Genomic DNA, 24,561 nt, shown 5'->3' with positions numbered 1-24,561 from the left:
GTTTGTAGAGCTATAGTCAAAAGTAGCCTAATAGTGTAATCTATTAACCATGCATAAACCTGTCCGTTTACTTAATTAACAGATATGGGTGTCATGCCATAACATTTTTAATATGACTGACTTTATTTTTAATGTGAATTTAACTTAAAACATTGTAAGTTAGGCTTCAAATCATTACACTTTCATGATACAGAAAGAGAGAACATTTAAATCAAAGAACATTTTTACTGACAGTCTAGAGTTCAAGTACTCTCCAAAACTCCCATTAAAATCACTGAAGCTGTTTACACTGTGAAATGAATATCTTACTTACAGAGTTGTAAACACATTTGCACTTAGTTGTTTCTTATGAGAGAATTCGCCAGAAAGAGGTATTCAGTCAGCGAGCGAGTGAAGAACGTGCCCCCTCACTTTGAAGGGGCATGACGCCTCTGATCCCTAGTGTCCTGCCCCTGGACTGTTTTGCCCCGGTTTCTGTTCCGGTTTCCTTTTTTTAGTCTTGTTCCTTTTCTTGTTTAGTTAATTGATTCAAGGCGTGTCTAGTCATTAGTCCCTTGATTGTCCTGTGTTCATAAGCCCCAGTCCATTCAGTATGGCTGTATCCCAAATCGCCCCTATACCCTCATTCACTATTCCCTACATTAGTCCACTCATACAGTTCACTTGAAGGAGTGAATGAAAACGAGTGAGTGAATTCGGACACTGAGTGCACCTGAAGCTCTGCCGCATGCTGTTTAATAATCATTTGATACGGGCAGCTCCAGCAGTAAGATTGAAGGATTTATCTTGAACTCTGTCACGGAAATTATGTATAAACCCTAATAGTCAATTTACAATTAATTTTGTGCCTGTGTTGTATTACGCCGTGGACGAGCGCTTTTAAAATCAATGAATGGATGATCCATCTTCTGGCAAGATGCGGGAATTCCCTCTCACAGTGCATTATGGGTTATCTCTAGCCGTTGAGTGTACATCGGTTGTACACTCGTTTTTGCATTGTGGGATTGAATGAGTGCACTCGAGAACATCCACTATGGTTTCGAACACCACTTAAAATGGCTGTCCCCTCAAATAATGCACTATCTGAGGGTATAGGGGGCGATTTCGGATACAGCCTATGTGTTTGTCAGGCCTATTGTTGAATGGCTTCCTTGCCTGTGCTCTGTGTTACCCATTTGGATTATTAATTTTGTGAATTCCCCATGTCTCCTCGTTCCATCCCGTATGCAAAGAGTGCCAAATAGTTGATGCATCACATTTTATGGAAGAAAAATGATTAAAACAAGCAAGTAAATGATGACACACTGCAAAAAATGCTTTTCTCACTTAGATATTTTGTCTTGTTTCCAGCCAAACTATCTAAAAATTCTTAAATCAAGACGGATTTTCTAGACAAGTAAAAATTATTGTCTCGTTTTCCGTAAGAAAAGCATTTTTTGCAGAGCAGAATTTCTCTTTTGGGTGAACTATCACTTTTAAAACCCTTTAAAGGCTCCAGACTGACTTTACATGATGTCAATCTGTAGATAACGGCATAGAGTCGGTGTGAATCAGACGGGACGATGACAGGAGACCATCATACACACCGAACACACTGAGGTTTTGTGCCGCTGTTGTTCACTCGTATGAGACTAATGGAGTGTGAGTCGTGTGAAAACTCAGTGTCACTCGCTGCCCACAACACGTCAGGACAGATTCACTCCGAGCACAAATAAAGAGCAATGAAGCCACACACACACACACGCACACACACACACACACGCGCGCGCGCACACGCGCACACACACACACACACACACACACACGTCTGACTGTCTGTGTTAAGTCTGATCCACATGACTGATCATTTCACAGACTTAACTAAAAGAAAATCAAGATGAAACACAGCACAACCTGATAACGCATCCAGAAATGTTCACAGAAGTCACTGTATTAATGGATTTTAATTAGTACTGTCCAACGATTAATCGTGGACAGTACTGCATATATTTATTATGTATATATAAATACACACACATGCATGAATATATTTAAGAAAAATGTTATATTTCTATTAATATATATATATTCTAAATATAAATTATACAAATATACATTTATACATGTAAATCTTTTCGAAATATATCCTGTATGTGTGTGTATTTATATACATAATATCTATTATGAATTGCTCGAGTCATGCCCAGGTTAAAAAAAAAGATACACTTCCATAATGTACTTCAAGTGCTTTATTTTCGATATATTATAAGCACATTTTAGTTCATATTCATGGTGTCCCAAAATAGCACAGTTGAGTACACTTATATGATCTCAAGCTTATCTTAAGAAGTACTAAAGAATCATTTTTAGTATATTAAGTACAAAATTAGTGCGCAAAAATAGAGCACTTTAAGTACATTATGGAAGTGTACCTTTTTTTTTTAGCTGGGTGTTCAGTGAAAATCAACTCCTCACGGATCGGATCAGATCAGCATCTGCTGACCGACAAAACCGTCTGTAAAACCACAAGCAAACACAGAGAATGAAGAGCAGGTGCAGGTCAACACAGATGCTGAAGCTCCAGCACATCACCTGCCGCTTCAGCCGTTACCGGCTCACGTTATTATGGTTAACGCCGGGAACCTGCGGCTCCTTTGATCCGAGCCGAGTCACAGCGAACCGTGGCGGCCCGAACAGATGGAGAGTCAATGGAGGCAAGTGACCTAAATTAACGGCCACTCCGACACACCAGTCACTCGGACTCTGTGTGTGTGTGTGTGTGTGTGTGTGTGTGAGTGTGTGAGTGTGTGTGTGAGAGAGAGAAAGACTTTTCAAAACACTTTAATTATACACACATTACAAGCTTAAAAAAACAAAAACCCAACCAAAACATAAGATTCCTAAACATTACCAATTAAAAACCAAATTTCCAGAATCACACACAGTCACCAAAGCCCCCCAACACCCCATTTCCATTCAAAATAGAGGACATTATTAGTATGTTGGTAATAGGTATATTCAATCACCACTCTTGACTCCACTAAAGACTTAAACAGAGTTACTAAACTCACATCTTTTTCACACTGATGAGACTTTAAAACAACAAGTTTAGCTTGTCCTATTAAAAAATTAGCAACACTGTTTCTGCCAAGACCTCTTATATCTGCAACCCAGAATAAATAGACTGTTGGTAAATGTAAAACCCAATCTTACAATCATTTTCTCCAATATTTCAAATAATGAGTTAAGTCTAAGACACTCACAAAACAAATGAAAAACATTGTCAAGAGCATTACAAAAAGGACATGTCGGTAAAACAGTCTCATTAATCTTAGACACAAAAGAGTTTGAGGCTATAATACAATGCCCTATCCTCCACTGAATATCCCCACATCTCTTAGAGATAGGAGGCTTGTACAATAACCTCCATGATGGAAAAACCTCATCTGAAATAGAAAACCAATCCGATCCCAAATTTACAGATTTTACACAAATTTGGTATAACATTTTTTCCCAATACAATGAAACACCACAGCATCATAACCTTTCAGCAGCTTTGTTTGACTGTTATCATCAGATTCACAATCTTTAAGAACTACCTTGAACTATAGAAATATCACCATTCAAAATAATATTATTAATGAAGGATAAGAAAGTCTGAGGAAAAGACGCCTTAAGATTCCTGACCAATCCCTCCACAATTCTTACTGAGTTTATCCCAACTTGATCCGCAATTGCCTGTACAGTTCTCCATTGGCCATTCTTTAAATCAATCAAGTCCATGACTTTTGTTAACCCAGCATTCAAAAGTTTTATGACTAAATATGATGACACATTGGCTGATATTGGAAACAGGGGATTAAAAAAATAGGTTCTGAAACCCCCCAATGTTCATCTTCATGTCTCATTATTTTAATAAAATTCCAAGATTTAAACACTCCTAAATAAAAACTGAAAGACAAAGAATGCACTTTCTCCACCGAGGTCTTCTGCATTAAGAACAACTGTTTATCAAGACCAAATCCTCCAAAATTCTTGAGTATATATAATCCAAACACAACCCAAGGCACAGGATCTGAACTATATAAAAGTGTTTGTAACGATTGTAACCTCATTGCCAAGACTTTAGATTCCAGATGTATTAGTCCCTGGCCTCCCTCTGCTACAGGAAGATAAAGCATACCTGGAGGAAGCCAATGGCAACCATCCCCCAAAAAATTAACAAATGCTTTTTGAACTCCACAAAGTAATTCTTTGGGAGGATCTAATACAATAAATTTATGCCATAACATTGAAGCTGCTATATTATTAATAACCAAACATCTGCCCCTAAAAAAATCAAACTACTAAAGAACCTATTACCCTTTTCAACATAAAAGCGATCAAGCCTAGCTCCTGAAATAGTATTAGAATTAGTTTTTAATCATGTGTATTGTCTGACTCCAGGAAAGGCCTCTCTCCACACATCAGTTAAATTGTGTTCATTAATTAATTTCTTTAAACTCTCAGCAGAAGAAAGGTGAGGTTCATCATGATTCCTATCCAAATATGAATTAACAGTACAATTAAAATCTCCACCAAGTACAACAACATTTCCCTGAGGACACTGTAATAAAGCATCAGAAAGTGTTTTAAAAAACGAGATGCGTTCATGAACAACATTTGGTGCATACACGTTAATAAAAGAAAAATGAGTATTAGCAAAAATAATATCAGTTCTCAGAATCCTACCAGATATTATTTCAACCACATCCGGTTGCATACTAACGCATGGAGAAAAAGGATGGCAACACCTGCACTAAGGTTTGTAGCATGACTTAATACGACGCTGCCTTTCCAATCAGTATACCACTGTGCTTGATTTTGCTGATCTGTATGCGTTTCTTGCAACAAAATAACATCTGCCTGTTTTAACCGCAGATAATCAAATAAAGCAACTCTCTTCCATGTGCATCGACAGCCATTAACATTAAAATTCCCAATGTTTAAGGTTGTCATGACGAAAGATAAAAGGCTGATCAAGCTCTTCCAATTAAGCTTTTCTCATAGCCATAATGCAAGAATCAACAAACAATTGTAAATCAGATAAATACTTCTCTAATTTTGGTCTGTGCTGATTAAAAGTATCATTGCGAAAATCATACATTTGTTGAAGGTGTTTTCGGCTCAGTCACCTTATTATTAGTACATCTCAATGTTGTATGTCCGTAGACCCCACAAGAGAAGCATTTCATTGATTCAGTGCTGATAAAAATGGTATAATCTTTACCTGCCAAAGTCAATTTTGCGGAAACGTCCAAGTGTTGAAATTCAGCATTCAAAATAATAGCAGTTTGGCGTCTAAAAGACATAACATGTTTTAAATCTGGATTCTTAACACCAAGAGGGATCATTTTAATCGGCATCATAATTTTACCATAACGGCTAAGCAATTGCTCAAGTGAATTAGAAATGAACGGGGCACATTGGAGAGAGTTACCCTCTTTGAAGGACTCGACAGCGGCCAAACAGATAAGCCAACTTCCACTAAATGGTGAACCATACTCTTCCTTCACAAACACAACAACAGCTTTATTCATTCTAGATGCCGACAGAATATTCCCAGCACCTATTTCTCTACTAATAGCAGCCAAACAGTCTTCAACAGTGACTGATTCATCCGGTAAACATTTACAACCATGCCGGCCTGTTAAAGTAGCAAACTCATCAGAGTCTGCCGGCATTTTCCCAACCAACTAATTACAAGTGACAACAAACTAAACAACACTAACTTTTCAAAGTAAGAAAAAGAATGAAAACTCACTCAAACAAGCCGCCACTCGCTCAAACACTCACACACTCCTCCCAGTCGATCCGCACAATTAAATTATAAATGATCAAATACACAAATGACAAATTAAAAACTGCAATAACTAAATTATTCAACATTGTTTTGAGTGTAGGATATTTTCCAGACACCTGGAATCAAGGCCTAATTACACCCATCTTTAAACAAGGAGACAAGTTTGAGCCGAGCAATTACAGAGGCATATGTGTCAATAGCAACCTGGGGAGAATATTCTGTTCAATTATTAATATATGATTACAAAACTTTCTCAAAACCCACAATATCTTGGAGAAAAGTCAAATTGGATTTCTGCCCAAACACAGACCATCTGACCACATTTATACCCTCCACACTATCATTGATAAGCACACACACCAAAACAAAACCAAAATCTTTGCTTGCTTTATTGACTTTGAGAAAGCTTTTGATTCAATCTGGCATGAAGGACTCTTTCTAAAACTACTGGAGAACGGGATTGGAGGGAAAACTTTCCATCTAATCAGTACCAAGTATAAAAACAATACATGTGCTGTAAAAATAGGGAACAACCGAACAGACTTTTTCTCTCAACAACGAGGAGTTAGACAAGGTTGCCCATTGAGCCCCACTCTGTTTAACATTTATATATAAATGAATTAGCCAAAGAATTAAACAATTGGACTGCCCCCGGCCCAACACTAACTGAAGCAGAAATCAAATGCCTCCTCTTTGGAGATGATTTAGTTATTCTGTCAAAAACAAAAGAGGGACTACAACAGCTGCTAGACATCATAGAGACATTCAGTCAAACATGGGCTCTTAGAATGAATCTAACAAAAACAAAAATAATGATTTTTCAAAAGAGACCCAGGTGTAAGGAAAATAAATACACTTTCAGAGCAGGAAACCAGGTCCTCCAGCACACCCATGAATACACCTATCTGGGACTAAACATCAGCTCAACAGGAAACTTCAATCTGGCTGTGAATGCACTGAAAGCAAAGGCACTGAGAGTCTTCTATATGATCAAAAATACAATTCAGTTTCAAATTCCACTTCAAACCTGGCTAAAAATCCTAAAAGCAATAATCGAACCAATCGCACTGTATGGCAGTGAGATATGGGGACCTCTAAAAACCCAAGATTTCTCTAAATGGAAAAAATAAGAAATTGAAATTATGCACACCCAAATTTGTAAAAACATCTTAAAAGTTAACAGAGCGACCCCAAACAACTCGTGCAGAGCTGAATTAGGACAATACCCACTATTAATAAATATTGAAAAGAGAGCTGTGAAATTCCACCAGCAGCTGAAATCCACTGATCCGAGCTCTTACCAGACTAAAGCCCTGCAGAAGAGTGCACTTTTACAGCTGGTACTCACACTACACCCAAACCAGCACAATCAGACCCAACCAAATCACACAACTACAGAAACACAACTACATCACCTACTGGAGAGATGCCACTAAAATACAGAAGAAGATGGAGCTGTATCTACACCTGAAAAGAGACTACAAACCAGCAGAATACCTGAGCTGTGTAAAAGATCACAAATGAAGAAAGACACTAACGAAGTACAGACTGAGTGATCACTATAGAGAGAGGACGACAGCCACGAGAACAGAGACTGTGTTCACTGTGCTCGCAGAAAGAGCTGGAAACAGAGGAACATTTCTTACTGCACTGTGATTACTATCACAACATCAGAGCTGCATATTTCACCAAATTACAACTAATTAAACCACATTTTATGGCATTACCAAATGCAGAAAAATTAAGTCACATTTTAGGAGAAAATTCCAAAATGATCACAACAGCAGCAAGATATGTATCAGCCTGCCACAAACTAAGACTATCAGCCAGTGGACAAAACTGAAGCAACATCATTTCTTGCATGTTGTACAAAGGCGTTTTTTCCCCCCATTTTTTTGTTATTTTATTTGTATTTTTTTATTTTTTTAAGCAATGCCGAAAAAATGCAGAAAAAGAAAAAAAGAATATAAAGAATGCATGTACTTATTTACTTAATTATTTTACAGATCTATTCTTGTTCTATGTATTATATAATTGTTTGTTCCTTATTCATGTAATGGACAATGCTTTGGCAATACTGTGCAAGTCATGCCAATAAAGCTCATTTGAATTTGAATTTTAATTTGAGAGAGAGAGAGAAAGAAGGCTAATTACCTCCTCGTCCTTCACTGTCGGCCGGTTTCACCTGGATGGGCCGGTTCATCTGAATAAGAAAGAGAGAGAGATGTTAGAACACTGTGTGTATGTGTGTGTGTGTGTGTGTGTGTATGTGTGTGTGTGTGTGTGTGTGTGTGTGTGTGTGTGTGTATGTGTGTGTGTGTGTGTGTGTGTGTGTGTATGTGTGTGTGTGTGTGTGTGTGTATGTGTGTGTGTGTGTGTGTGTTGATGTCTTCAGAGTCACAAGAGTGTCAGATAAATAAACATGCCACGAAATCCCGTGCACATGCACACACATCGTCCTGTGTGACTGTGGCGTGTTTAATCAATTAAAGCAATAATCTACAGAGACTTCTGCTGATCTTCAGTCAAACTAGTCACTACAATCAAATATAAAAATAACGATAAATCTAAATAAATTCAAATTTAGCAAATTGTTAGTGTTCATAAAATGATACATTGGACAGATTTTTAAAATGATAAAATATAATAAAATAGTAAATTTGATAAATAATTATATAATTGTATTATAAATTATTTTAAAATGTAATAATAATGATTCATGATATTGATTCGCCTGTGAATTATCAAAGATAATAAAATTATCATCAGAACTAATCTAATCTAAACCATTCACTTAATTATGTGCGCGCGTGTATATATAAAATATATATATATATATATTGTATATACGTATATCAATTTTGCGTATAGAGACACAATGCAAAAAATATTGTTCTATTACTAACATACAGCCATATATAAGGGTATATATATATATATATATATATATATATATATATATATATATATATATATATATATATATATAAGGATAAATAAATAAGGATAAATAGAAAAAATAGATATTAACAAAAATTAACATTACAAATGCTAATAAAACAAATACAAAAATAATAAAACAAAAAGAATGATAAATAAATTTAATTTTAGCAAACTGATAATGTTAATAAAATGAAAAAATTATCAAATTGTAAAATAATAAAATGTAATAAAATGGTGAATTTGATAAATGTGTTATAAAATGATACAAAATGCTAAATATGTGATTAAGAAATTATCATTTTATTTTCTCAATTGCTTTTTCTAATATTCGTTGCCCATTTGTTTCTCATATGAGAAAAGACACATCTCAAGACATCTCAACAATGTCTCAAACTTTGCTCAGACACCAAAGTCTGTAATCGAAAGTCAGAAATCTTGCCCATGACCTTGGTCAATTTTGGCAGGCTTATCGATGACAAAACCAAAACTTTAAAGGAACTCAACATTTATTCTTTGAACAAGCCTTAATATTTCATGCAATATTCTAAGCGTATCTTGTTTTCTGGACGTGTGGAGTTTTGGCTGCGTGTGTCAGTACTGCTCAGCTGCTTCTGCTCTGGTTATGTGGCTGAACAAAGCGAGGTGTGTATGTCAGAGTCGGGTCAGACTGAGACCCGTGAGACGTTCTCTCTTTCTTCTGATTCGCTGCGTCTCAGGACTCGTGTGATTGGCTGTAAAGCTCCAGAGCTACGGCCCGTTAAACCCTCGGCGTCGCCGCAGCAACAGGAGTCATTAAGCACAGGGTACACCGGGAGTTGCTAAGCAACCGGGCAGATGGGGTTGTCAGCCTTTTGGTCTGGGGGCTGCAATCCAGCGAATCGGCACACGGCTGCACCATTTCCACCATTACTTCCATGGTGTGTCCAATGAGGTTAAAGGAAAAACTCCAATTATTCACCAGAAGCCCCGAACAACCCCCACCTCCGTCCCACTTTAATGTCCTCTTTTACTCAGTTTGACAAAAGTTTTGTGCCATCATTGAGAGCCAGCAGCCAGATACACCTCACACACACACACACGCCTGCACATGGCCCACACGAACAAGAAGAAAAATCACTTCAATGTCTCAAATGTTTTTTAAGTCTTTGGCCTCCAAGATGCTTCTTGTGCAAACAAGAGCCCAGTAAAGATCTCAGCAATGTCTCAGACTTGCCAAGATACCGGAGTCTGCAATCAGTCAAATATAAAATATTATATAAATATTATCATCCCATAAAAATAAAAACAATTACTGAATTTCACTCACATAAAATAAAAACATACACAAACTGATACATATGACAAAATTTACAGCTGAAAATGACACACTAGCACATTTATTTAGTTAAGAGATCCAAGAGATACAAGAAAAGATGATAAGAAAGATACAAGAAGAAAAGGTACACACACACACACACACGTGTCTGCAGACACTGGATCATGGTATGTGTTCACACTGGCCGATGAAGCGTCTGAACTCATGAGCGCCGAAGGAGTCGTTTGCTCGAGCCACTTCTCTCATAGAGAAACACAGTGTGTGTCAGATTCATTAGAGTCCCAGTAGAGTTCAGTACGTTCAAGTGCTTCATCTCTGTCTCTCTCGCACCCTTTGGCCTCAAAAACAAATATGGCTCCCTGCACACACTCCTAATGGCTTGATCAATGCTGACAAATAGGCTCGAGCTCCTGTCTCACCTCCAAACGCTCGTCTGTCTCTCTATTACTCCACCGGTACTCCAATCTCACCTCCAAACGCTCGTCTGTCTCTCTATTACTCCACCGGTACTCCAATCTCACCTCCAAACGCTCGTCTGTCTCTCTATTACTCCACCGGTACTCCTGTCTCACCTCCAAACGCTCGTCTGTCTCTCTATTACTCCACCGGTACTCCAATCTCACCTCCAAACGCTCGTCTGTCTCTCTATTACTCCACCGGTACTCCAATCTCACCTCCAAACGCTCGTCTGTCTCTCTATTACTCCACCGGTACTCCTGTCTCACCTCCAAACGCTCGTCTGTCTCTCTATTACTCCACCGGTACTCCAATCTCACCTCCAAACGCTCGTCTGTCTCTCTATTACTCCACCGGTACTCCAATCTCACCTCCAAACGCTCGTCTGTCTCTCTATTACTCCACCGGTACTCCTGTCTCACCTCCAAACGCTCGTCTGTCTCTCTATTACTCCACCGGTACTCCAATCTCATCTCCAAAGGTTCGTCTCTCCCTCTCTATTTTACTCCACCAGTACTCAGGCCCGGCACCAAGGGGGGGCATTCACGGGCCGAATGAGTTCACCCCCCCCCCCCCCCAAACGAGTTACTGTGCCCCCCACTTTCCATCCTCTCCCCTCCTTGCTGAACATGATCGATTTCGAAAGCGAAAGTGAAACCGATAAAACAGCGCACATAAAGCGATTGCATGCTTTAGCGAGAGTCAGCAACTGCACGTGATCACAGATTGCACGCTTCCCACCCCCACAACGTGATTTGTGCCCCCCCTAGAAATTCAAATGCCGCCCCTGATGGAGGTGCCCTGGTGCCGGCTCTGCCAGTACTCCCATCTCACCTCCAAATGCTCATCTGTCTTTCTATTATTCACTAATGCTCATCTGTCTCTCTATTACTCCACCAATACTCCTGTCTCACCTCCTTACACTCATCTGTCTCTCTATTACTCAACTAATGCTCATCTGTCTCTTTATTACTCTACCGGTAGTCTGGTCTCACCTCCTCACGCTCATCTGTCTCTCTATTACTACACCGGTACTCCAGTTTCACCCCCAAAAGGTTTGTCTGTCTCTCTATTACTCCACCAGTTCTCCTGTCTCACCTCCTCACGCTCATCTGTCTCTCTATTACTGCACTAATGCTCATCTGTCTATCTATTACTCAACTAATACTCATCTGTCTCTCTATTACTCCACTAATGCTCATCTATCTCTTTATTACTCCACCAGTTCTCCTGTCTCACCTCCTCACGCTCATCTGTCTCTCTATTACTACACCAGTACTCCAGTCTCACCCCCAAAGGTTCGTCTGTCTCTCTTTTACTCCACCCGTACTCCTGTCTTACTTCCAAATTCTCATCTGTCTCTCTATTACTCCACCAGTTCTTCTGTCTCACCTCCTCACATTCATCTGTCTCTCTATTACTACACAGGTACTCCTGTCTCACCTCCCCACATTCGTCTGTCTTTCTATTACTCCACTGGCGCTCCTTCTTCACCTCCACATGCTCATCTGTCTCTCTATTACTCCACCAGCGCTTCTGCACTGGGGCTCCTTGCTCCTCCTGTCATCATACATGCTGTGTTTTATTTCAACACTTCTACAGTGCAGACGAGACGAGGCAAGACTAGACAAGACCAGATGCGACAATGACATGAGAGAGAAGATACAAGATTTTGGAAGAGACGAGAAGATACAAGAAGAAAAGATACAGGAAGAGACAAGAGGTTTCAATAAGCAAAGATAGAGGAGAAGAGAACAGATGAGAAAAAAGAAGCAAAGATAAAAGATTTGAGAAGATATGAAAAGAAGGGAAGATACAAGAAAAGATAACAAGTTATGAGATGGGAAGATACAATATGAAATGAGCAGATATGAAAAAATTATACAAGGTACAGGAAGAGATGAGAAGATATGGGAAGAAAAGGTACAAGAGGAGAAGATGTGAGATAAAAATATATGAGACAAGAAGACAAGAAGATACGAGAAGATATGATAATAGACAAAAAAGAAGAGAAAATACATGAGTTGAGAAGAAATGAGAAGAAGAAAAGGAGATATGAGAAAATATGAGACGACTAAATACAAAGGGCATGGTACAAGATACAAGAAGGTACAAAAAGAGAAGATATGAGAAGAGACAAGCAAGAAGACAAGGTAACACTTTACGGTGTTCTTGTTACACTTTACATGTACTTACTATTATAATAACAACAAATTATGCATAATTACGTGCAAGTAACCCTAAGCCAAACCCTAATCCTAACCCTAACCATATAGTAAGTACATGTAGCTAATTAATATTGCTCAGTAAACGTATAATTACACTGTAACAAGGACACCTTAAAATAAAGTGCAACCGAAGGCAACAAGACAAGAAATTCTTCAGCTGTTTACACTGCGTTGGACTCATTTAAAAAACAGCTGCAGACAAGCATCATGACATCTGCATTTACCTGCTCACAGGATGCTCGCTTTCTCTTTACCATGGTAAGTGTGTGTGTGTGTGTGTGTGTGTGTGTAAGTGTGTGAGCTGCTCGCTCTTACAAATTGCCTGTCATGTCCTGTGGAGCGTGGAGAGGCCGACTCGTCACACACACACACACACACACACACACACACACACACACACACACACACACAGCGGTTGACACGTGGCTGCAGCGGTGCGCGTGTGGAGGCTGCTGTCAGGTTAAATGCAGCAGGAGGGTGTGAGGGATATTTTTAGATGGCAGCAGGTTTCTTTCTGGAAGAAGAAAATGAGTAAAACAACTTCAGAACATAATTCTGGCGGGATTCCGTCCCGTGCATGTTTGTGTGCCATCTCGCTCTCATCTTTCTCACCGGTGAATCTCTTCGTCATGTTCAGCGGCCCACCCACCGCGCCGCTGTGTCCACAATCCCGCCGGGTTTGTTTAGGCCTCGGCCCGGTCAGAGACACCCGGCTCAGGATGGATGGGAGTATAGATCACAGCGGGAGCGGGACGCGGCACACTACATTAGCTTTATGGGCCTTTTCTCAGCCAGAGAAAGAGACACGACAGACACACAGAGACACGACTAACAGATGACTCTCCGAGACAGGAAACTTTATGAGGGACAGAGGTGAGAGAGACAAACCATACAGATGGATGAGACACAGGACACAGCAGACATGAAATACAGACGAGACGAGATAAGACAAAAGAATTGAGATGAAACAAGAAAAGAAATGAGAAGAGAAATAAGAAATGAGATCAAATGAGATGAAAAGAGAAGAAACAGGAAAAGAAATGAGAAAACAGAAGAGAAGAGAAAAAAATATGAAAAGAGAAGAAACAAATCCAGAGAAAAGAAAAGGAGACAAGAAATTACATGATGCCTGTAAAAGAGAAAAGAGGAGAGATTAGATGAAACAAGAAGTGATGAGAGGAAAAGAAATGAGATGAAATGAGAAAATAAAAGAGTTGAGATGAAGAGAGAAGAAATGAGAAGCAAGTAAAGAAACAAGATTAAATTAAATAATGAGAGAAGAAATTACATAAAACGAGAAGAAAAAAAGAGATGAGAAAAGACAAGAGAAAATGAAGTAGAGACAAGAAAATAAGAGATGAGATGAAATAAAAAGAATAAACAAGTAGAGAAAAGAAAAGAGGAGAAGAAAAAACAAGAGAAGTAATGATGAAATAAAAAGAGAGGAGAAATTATGAGACGAGACATGAAATTAATAAACAAGAATCAAAGAGAAGAAATGAGATGAAGAGAAGAGACAAGACGAGACAAGAAAAAACAGATAAAAGCAATGAAGAAAAGAAAACATGAAATAAGAAGAGAACGGATGAAATGAAAAGAGAAGAAACTACATGAAATAAACAGAGACGTGATGAGGGAAGGAGTGAGATGAAATAAAAAGAAAAAAGAATAGACAAGATGAAAAGAAGAAACGTAGAGAAAAGAAATTCAAATGTTCACGCATGTTCCAATTTGTTACACTGTTTCAGTTTAAACTGTTATAATGTTTTCTTCTATTATTCTGATCTTGTCATTGTTATTATTGTTTCTCCACATATATTCCCAAACTATTGTATTGTTTACAGTCATGCCAATAAAGCAATTTTTGACTCTGAATTTGAGATAAGAAATGAAGAAACAAGATATAAAGAGAAGAGATGACAAGCAACAGAATGAGATGTGGACAATTGTTATGAGATGAGACAAGAAGAGGCAAGATGAGGAGTGAAGAAAGAGGCAAGATGAGGAGTGAAGAAAGAGACAAGATGAGGAGTGAAGAAAGAGGAACGTGAAGAGAAAGTGAGACAAAACCAGAAGAGACGAGCTGAGATGAGATGAGAAAGAACGGACGAGAGTGAAGATCAGACAAACACATGAAGAGAAGAACATACGAGAGAATATTTCACATCAACAGCCACACTGACAACACGTCTGCGATAACACACACACACACACACAAGCAAGCGATCTCACATTAATCTGACTGATAAATATAACACTCAGCACTTTGATGAAGTGCCACAATTACTGTGAAGACGAATGTGTGTGTGTGTGAGAAGATAAACGACTGGATTTGCCCTTGCTACAGGAGCAGATCTCAGCGCAGCGGAACGCGGCTCATTACCAACCGTGAGTCCATCTTCAACATCTCGCAGACACGTGCGCTCAAGCGTTAGCTCTGATGAACGACCGGCAGAGCTGTGAAATATACACCCGATGCTTCATACATCACACCATCAGAAGCCACCCGTCAAACACAACAACACACACACTCAAAGACGATCACAGCTTCATGTTCAAGAATCAACCGTGGAGCTTCTGTTTCAGAGAAGACAACACGAGAAGAGACAAGAAGAGGGAAGAAATAAAAGAGAAGAGACGAGACAAGTAGAGGCAACCCGATCTCATGAAAATGCGTATATAAATAGTACGCCAAATAAAAACAAAAACTCATGGTATTGATATGCAAAAATTGACTTTGGTGTGCATATGCTAGTGGGTAGGATTAGGGTTGTGGGGTAGATGCATATCATATGTACGCGAAAACTGCATATAATATGCATGCCAAAGTCAATTTTTGCGTATCAATACCACAAGTTTTTGTTTTTATTTGGCGTACTATTTATATGCATTTTCATGAGACCGGGGCTCACTGGCTCAGTACAATCTTAAAGGGGTCCTATTATGCTCTTTTACAAAGTCTTGATTTTGTTTTGGGGGTGTACTAGAACATGCTTGGTGGTTCAAAAATCACATTATTTTTCACATAATTAGGGTTAGGGCAGCCTGACATAAAGGCCCGCCTTCCAAAAAACTAAATGTGTTGTGATTGGTTAGCTGTCCCAGTGCGTTGTGATTGGCGAACAGCTTAGACGGTGTTTCAGTACTGCCCCGCCCCTTGCCAAAACAGCAAGTTCGTCAATATTGCCATATCAGTTCAGACCTCGAGAATATTGAGGAACCTTTGCACGCACGGATATTGGACATATTAGAGTGTTTTTTTTTTGGCTAAATCCCGTTTTAGATAGGATGTCAACAACAACATAAAAATAACTGCATTTAATATGTACAGATAAGTGCAACGGTAATATGTATTATGTTTATTGTTGTTTAATTCTAACATTACAATATGAATTGCAGTGAAACTGTTATACAGTCGAATTTATTTATACCGTAGTCCCACAGACTTACACTATTTGTGGCGGCATATATATGCAAATTAATTCTCTGCCAGTGGGAGGCGCTGTTGGAGTGGGAGAGATCGAGGTTTCCCCAGTAACGCTGTACACAAAGCAGAGCTCTGCTCACAAACACTGCTTTATCAGACATTACATGTGTTGCAGTCCTACTCGCCCCGCTCCAAGCGGGATTCAAACCGCGGTCTCCTGCGGCAGGCTGCGGGCGCTCTAACAAGGAGGCTAAAGGCCACCTTTGTCAGTCGCTAGAGCGCTTCTTGAGATCAGGGGAGTGAGGTTTTACCAGCGCAGCACTTACTCGCTGGCCTCTGCTATATGCAAGATGAAATGAAAATGACATCCAAAACTTTCTGAAGACAGTCGGTTTCCTTCAGAAATACAATGATATAAAAACACCCGCACCGGGTTTCGATTTTGAAGCGTGCAGCGCTCAACCAAGCGATCTCCCCACCCCCCAACCATTCGAATTTCTGTAGGCGGGATTTATATTAGTGATATTCTAATGGGCCGCTTTGTGATGTCACAAACACCGGAAAGCAACGCTGTAGTCCAATCGAGCCGTTCTTGAGGGATTTTTTAAAAACAAAATATCTCCCTTTGGAGTGGACTTTGAGATTTATAACTTTGTAGATCTTTTAATGCCCAAACATACACGCTACACACTGACTAACATTCAAAACGTGAAAAAGCATAATAGGACCCCTTTAAAAATAAAGGTGCTTAAAAGGTTCTTCACAGCGATGCAATAGAAGGACCATTTTTGGTTCCACAAAGAACCATTCAGTCAAAGGTTCTTTAAAGAACCATCTCTTTCTTACCTTTTTATAATCTGAAGAATCTTCTTTTCCCACAAAGAACCTTTTGTACAAGACGACAGCGGATGATTCAGTTTCGAAACAAAATGCAAAAGAGCATGTTTGGCAATATTTGGGATTTTGAAAAGTTCAGTTCAGTTCAATTTTATTTATATATCCAGCAGATTTAAAAACAACCATGTTTGACCAAAGTGCTTAACAAAAGCCTGTTGACTCATTTATCTCAGATGATTTTGGTTATCTCAGAAGTTTTTTTAAACATTTGTTTCTTATTTAATTAGTTCCACGGTGTTTGCTGATTTTTACTTTATTTAAACTTTGTGTAATTCGTTTATTTTAGCCTATTTTACATCAAGGTGTATGCCGTGCCTCCAAGCTTTCTTATTCGTTTTGCTAATAAACGTACTATGTTTCTTATTTATTTGATTCCACAATGTTTGCTGATTTTCAGTTTTTTTTTATACCCATTTAAACTTTGTGTAGCCTAATTAATTTGTTATTTTATATTAGGTATATAGCATAGTGTATTTGTTTTAATTTTGTTAATACAATTTCTGAGTTTGACAATGTATTTTGATGTTGCTTGAATTGAATCGACACCGAAATGCTGCCAATTTGAAAGTGAAAGTAAAATGCGCACGGCGCTTTTACAAGCTATTTTTTTTTACATGCTATTTACAAGCTAAACTAACACCGAGACGAGAGGAGACATGAAATTAATGAACAAGAATCAAAGAGAAGAAATTAGATGAAACAAGATGAGACAAAAAGACAAGAAACAAGTAGAGACAAGAAAATAAGAGACGAGAAGAGAAAAGAGAAGAAGAAATTAGATAAAATGAAAAAAGAGAAGAGAAGACAGAGAGAAGAAATTAGATGGAATAAAAAAAAAACAAGAAAAAACTACAAGAAGAAATTAGAAAACAGGAGAAAAGATGAGACATGAAATTTATAAACAAATAAAAGAAGAAATTAGATGAAACGAGACAAAAAAGATGTAGAGACAAGAAAATTAGAGATTATGTTTCTAGTCAATGTTTCTTGTTTCATGTTTAAAAATGAAACATGTTGCTTGTTTTAGTTGCTCTAAATTGAAAAGAGACGAGACGAGACGAGAAGAGAAGAGAAGGGATAAAATAAAAAGAGACTAGAGAAACAAATTAGAAGAGAAGAGAAAATACCTGATGAGACAAAAAGAGATGAAACAAGACAATAAAATAAGAGATGAGATGTTTACATAGGCATAAAGGGAGAAAGAAATGAGATAAAAAGAGAAGCGGTGAGAGAGAAAGAGAAGAAACAAGTAGAGATGAGAAAGAGATGAAAGATGTAGCTTGTGTTGGAGTTGTTGTGTGTTTTGAAGGCAGCTGCAGCATCATTAGCATCGCCTGAGGATCAGACAGAAATACAGCAGCAGAAACACAGACACGTCTGATTCCAGTCAGACAAACACATGTGTGAGCTTTATATTACACCCCGATCATCCTGCTGCAACAGCACAGGGAAACACTATATAACACATACAGTCAGAACGCACCGGATAAATGAAACGTGTCGATGTTGTGGCATCAATGTTTGTTATGCTGAGTTGAAACAAAATGCAACAAATTCAAACAAACGGCATCTTTTACACTCTAAAAATATTTTTTCAACATTATAAATAAAACAAATAGTTTTGTTTAGAACAGTCTTTTTAATGTTTAATTCAGTGCGTTTCTTGCCATTTCTTTGTAATTATTTGTGAAATTTACTAGCAATTTCTGAATGAAAATAGTTTCAAACTAAACCATTTTCCTGGTGTGCATGTTATTTTGAAACAACCAGTTTCTTTATTTGACCGAGTTCTCCTGTGGATGTTCATAATTTCATAAAATGTTTAATAATGTCCACACATAAGTCTCTACATGTGAATATTTCACAAAGGAGAATTTGAATTCTGTTCAAATAATTAATTTGAAACAAGTCAAATCAAATTTATAGCTCCTCAAAATACACATCGTTTCAAAGCAGCTTTACAGAAACTCATGATGTTAATGTTTAGAATATCTTAATATCTTTATGCATTATAGTTGCATTCAGTAGATTAGAGCTTGATGATAATATAGTTACATTTTGAGACAGTATAAACTAATATATATATGTATGTGTGTGAGAGAGTATATCTAGCTTTATATATAGATAGTTATAGATATTTTCAATATACGTAGTTTACAGATAATATAGTTTATCAAGATTTGCAGTAAAGATTATATTGCAACAAGTTCAGCTTCATAATATTAGCTTCATAATAATAGTCTTCACATAGGTTTTCACATTCAGATCATACTTTTTCTCTTCTCAGCAAATAACGGCAGTATTTTCATTGCAAGTACAACGACATAATGTGTGAGTTGAGACGCATTTGTTCTGACAGTGTATTTTATCATTCTCATGCTGCCAGAGGATGATGGGAAAACCAGAACAGTGTTTCTGGCCAAATTCAAAATGCACATAAAACTAAACCATCAATATTTGCAAATACAGCTTAATCATGAACCAATGCAACGAGCTTCCATCATGATTCATTCAGTGACTCTATACAGCATCTGAGTTCATCTCCAGAGACTCGCTGAAACTCATACTGACATTTCCAGAAGGTTTGAGGGGAGAAAAAGCCATTTGTTGAGAAACTCAGAGATGAAAGACGCAGCAGAGAGACTGAATCAGGAGAGACAGATAAAGAGTGATAAAGAAAGAGAAAATGCCATTTGTTGAGAGGCTGCAAAACAAGTGGATTCTTATGCAAATGCATGCTAATTTATGCAAACATTGCCATGACAGCGGCAGAGGCTGCAGTGATTGGCAGACGGGGAACATCCTGCTGCGATTAGCGCGAGTTAGCCGTGGACATTTGCTCCTGTTCAACACGCAGACAACACCCAAAACTACAGCTCAATACGAGAACAGACACGGCTGCACATCAGCCACCAAAAGTTCCCCCCAAAAAATTGCTCGTCTTTTCTGCCACAAGAACACACACACACAATATTTATTATTTCACAGAAGACAAAATGAATTATGCATCTGTTAACTATATTATTAAAAGGAACGTGTGTGACTCTTGAAAGAGAATAAAACAGCAGCTGATCTCTCAGAAGATATTTAAAATGATTTAAACAACAAAAAATTATAGCTTATTGCAGTATTAGCAGTACTATCTTTAATTAATTAAATTGCATTAAAAATTATTTAAATAATACATTTATATAGCTTACTGGAGTATTAGTACTACTCTCATTATTAAATTGCATAAAAATAGTTTAAATAATCATATTTATAGCTTATTGCAGAATCAGCAGTACCATCAGTAATTTATTAAATTGCATAAAAATGCTTTAAATATAAATGCATTTTTTAAGCTTATTGCAGTGTTTGTAGTACAAGTTTTGATTTATTAAATTGCATAAAAATGATTTAAATAAAAATGAAAAAAAAAATTTAAATATACATTCAAAATTAACACACAAAAATGATTAAAATAAAGTCTACATTAAAGAGCATCTCAGTTGGCACACAATATATTATATTTGGGGGATCATTAAAGTAATGAGAATTTGAAAATGTTATTAAATATTTAATTAAAGAATGAAAAAATGAAAAAACCATGCTTCGTTTTCAATGTCCATAAGAAACTTTTCTTTCTTTGTCTGAGCAAGTTTTCATGAGCATCACCCTTAAAGCTCAAGCGCAAACGTTGAGTAAATGTTGTGTCATCATAAGTTGGGTTCACAGATGCTCCTGTGTGTTTCACAGCGTCAGGATTCACCGGGGAGATTTTAATGATTAATGATTGCTCTATTCGTCCAATGGCTAATTAACGAAAGTTAATTATGTCTGCTCGGCTCGTGGCACTCGACGCCCCGTACAGATAACGTGAGGCTGGAAACCATATCACGCTACGCAGAGCGCTGCCAACGAAACAATGAGAAATATCTGATGAATCACGAAAGAAAAGACGACGAGAGGAGCGTCTCACGCCGGTATCAGTGTCGTCTCAGCACATAGAACACACAAATCCAGCTTTTCTTGGTGTTTGGCTATGAACAAGCAACCATAACAGATCAGATGATCCATAGCCATATGCATCTGTTCAATTATGACGTGAAGAACAGAAACAAGCGTCTGTTTTCTGTCTCTTTCTCCGTCTGTATGTGTTTGTTCTGATCAGTGTCCTATAAAACACAAAGAACAGCAGTATATCAGCTGTCTGTTTAGTGTTCCACATCATCTGCTTGTGTGATTTGCTCTATGAGCCTTTAACAAATGCAGCGATCGTATTATTTACAGTGAATGAATGTCTGAATAACTCCACTGCTGGTGTTTTACAGTCAATTTAACAGTGTACAGGTGAAAGTGTGAGTGTTGTGCTCTTTGTGTGTGTTGCTTTTCTGTCAGGACTGTATGTGCATGTACCAGTTCATCTCACACACACACACACACACACACACACACACAGATGAATAAAACATGTGCAGGTCAGTGAGGTGCGTGATGAAACGAGCTGGAGTTGCTACAGGATCCGTGTAAAGACATCAGACACGTGTTTCATGTAAATACTGTGTGTCTGTGAGTAAGTCTGAACTCCCCTGATCACAGTCAGACTCCATTAGGATGCTTTGAGAAGAACCTCAAACCTATAGTGAGTGCACTGGGGTTAAAGTTCACTGTTAACAGAAACACAAGCCACTTTATGATGAATTACAGACCTTCACTGAACTGCAGCGTTTGACTGTTTTTATATCGCGCATGACCCTGAAAAAACACAGTGTGGCATAAATACACACTCCTGATGCAAAGTGTTTGTTTATGTGAACCTGAGGACATTTTCATTGTTTAAAAACCCTGACATCAAATAAATCACAGCATTTACACCAGACTCAGACCGTAGCTGTGTGCTGTCTTACTGTAAACATTCATTAAAATGCATTTCTCATTTTTGATTAGTTTAACTTGACTAAATAAACTACAAATAATCAATGAATTAATAAAAACTATATAGACATTAAAAAAGAATAAAAATAACAAAAAACGCACAAAATTTTTTGAAAATGAGCTAAAATTACAGTGAAACCTGAAAATATTAAAATTTAAATCTAATTCAAAATATTAACAAAATCTACACTAATATATAAACAAAAATAACACTGCTCACAATTTATTTCTAAAGGATCATCTGACACTGAAGACTAGAGTAATTATGCAGAAAAATCAGATTTGATCAGAGCAATAAAATGTAATTATATACATATAATATACTCACATAGAAAATACCACTTTGAAATTGTAATAATATTTAGCTGTTTTACTGTATTTTTGATCAAATAAATGCAGCCATGATGAGCAAAAGTCTTCCAATTAGTTTAACTAAAATAACAAACTAAAACTAAATGATTAAAAAAATATTTTAAGAATGATTTAAAAAATACAGACACAAAAAAACTAATAAAAGTGACATTAAAAGCAAAACAAAATGACAAAATAAAAAATAAAGTGAAAAAAGAAGATCAAAATAAAATCTAATTCAAAACATTAACAAAAACCAAGTATATTAACAATATTAAAATAACACTGCTCACAACTGATTTCATTTATAAGTGCTTTTGGCCCCGAATGAAATATATGTACAATTGAAATGTCTCTGTCTCACTCCACAGGCAGGCTTTAACGCTCCTCTTCCACCAGCACTAAACTAATTGTTTTCTACATGCAAAGTGACTTACAAACGAGCAATTCACATGCAATTCATCATAAGAGCCACAATATTCACATACACGATGTCACAATTCAATATAAGCTGGAGCGGATGACAAACTTCTCTGGATTTCTAAATGAACATGTAAACATTGTCATCTCGGGCTGCGTCTCAATCAGCTGAAACGCTTCCTAAACATTCCCACAATGCATTGTAAAAACCTGTGAACTGTTGTCATGTTTTCTTCAGTCTGAAACAGAGGACAAGAGCATATTTCATGATGCACGAATAAGTGTTCATGATACTGATTCACTACATAGGGAACTACAGGGAGCAGAATGAGACACAGCAACTGCATTATGTCACAAAGTCACAATGCATCATGGGTCTGAATTATCCATGAAGGACACATTCGGTGCTGACTGAGAATTCGGCCAAAATAAAGTATCATATAATGGTCTATTTGCTTATATATGTGCATTATGAACACCTATGATGCTTTATAATGTTGTCTAAGCAGACAGCAGAGGACAGAGATAAACACTGATAGCATATGTATGAGTTATTGTAAAAATAAAACTAAAGCCAAAACTATTATATTTTTTGTTGTTGTTTACTGAAATGAAGCTGAAATAAAATAAATATTAGAAAAAAATAACTTACTTTATGAAAATGCCTCACCAACTAGCAGAATTATATTAGGCTGAAGTACTAAAATTATAGAAATGTATCATTTAAAAAAATGACAAAAGCACATAACACAATTACTAAAACTTAAACTAAAATAAAAATAAAGAAAATGCTATAAAAATAAAAATATAAAATAGAATACTATGAAAAACTTAAACTTATAAAACTTAAAAATTAGACATTTTGCCTTGGCAAGTAACAGAAATAAAATATGTTTAAGTTGAAGCAATAAAATTAACAAAAAAATTAATAAAAAAAATACGATGCTGAAATAAATATGAATTAAAATGAAACAAAAATATGTATATAAAAAAGAAATGAATAACAAAAGCGCATAAAATTACTAAAACTAAGTAAAATGAAAACGTAAACTAAAAGTACAAATATATATATATATATGAAAAACTAATGAAAATTAAAGAAATAATACATTTAAATTTAAATTAGATGAAGTACTAAAATGACTAAAATTAGAATAAATAAAATTAAGCTAAATACAAATATTTTAAAAAGAAAAACTAATAAAAAAGACAAAAGTTTTGATCTCTGAAAGAGTTCAGTACATTATAAACGTTGTCCTGTTGTCTCGTCTCTGACAGATTCAGTGTTCTCTGTCACAGTATTGTTATGATTTATTCCATATTTTAACCCTAATACATTAACTATAGTGTTTCCAGTACATAGAAGAGCTTACAAACCTTTTCAGTAACACATAAAACACATAAAACTATGTTCAGAAATGCTTGAGGAAGGCATGTGAACACAAAGATACAGCACAAAATTGCTCAAAAAGTTGCCCCGTGTATCATCAGCCTTACAGAGATACAGCAACGTTAATGTTTCACACAATAAACACGCTTGCAGAAGCCACGCTGATACTGTAAACACAGAGCAGTTTCACTGATGTAAACAACACACGCCGCTGCAATGCCAGCTGGGAAATCACTGATTGGCCAGTCAAATTAGCCCGACATCAGAGCAGCCAATCGCATTGCACACCTCTGATTGGCTGAGCGTAGAGTGAAAAAAACTAGGATGACTCCCAGCAGAACCTCAGCCAATCAGCATGCATGATTCCTTCATGAAGGAGATCTGACCTGAGTTCAC

At 37.1% G+C, this 24,561-nt stretch overlaps 1 protein-coding gene across 11 annotated transcripts in view; it reads right to left on the bottom strand.

Annotated features, from left to right (window-relative positions):
• LOC306888223 (CUGBP Elav-like family member 4) overlaps positions 1-24,561 on the bottom strand; it is a gene marked incomplete at both ends in the record, with an annotated part of 122,963 nt that overhangs the window by 51,576 nt on the left and 46,826 nt on the right. For all 11 annotated transcript variants that reach the window (XM_079446418.1, XM_079446421.1, XM_079446424.1 and 8 more), the window contains one exon: positions 7,976-8,024. In XM_079446418.1, coding sequence (XP_079302544.1) covers positions 7,976-8,024 — 49 coding nt within the window. The remainder of the gene's footprint in view (positions 1-7,975; positions 8,025-24,561) is intronic.

This window comes from Barbus barbus (assembly GCF_936440315.1).
Source record: "Barbus barbus genome assembly, chromosome: 22".
Lineage (NCBI taxonomy): Eukaryota > Metazoa > Chordata > Actinopteri > Cypriniformes > Cyprinidae > Barbus > Barbus barbus.
Note: the sequence above shows the minus strand (reverse complement) of the source record. Positions and strands in the feature narration are given on the sequence as shown.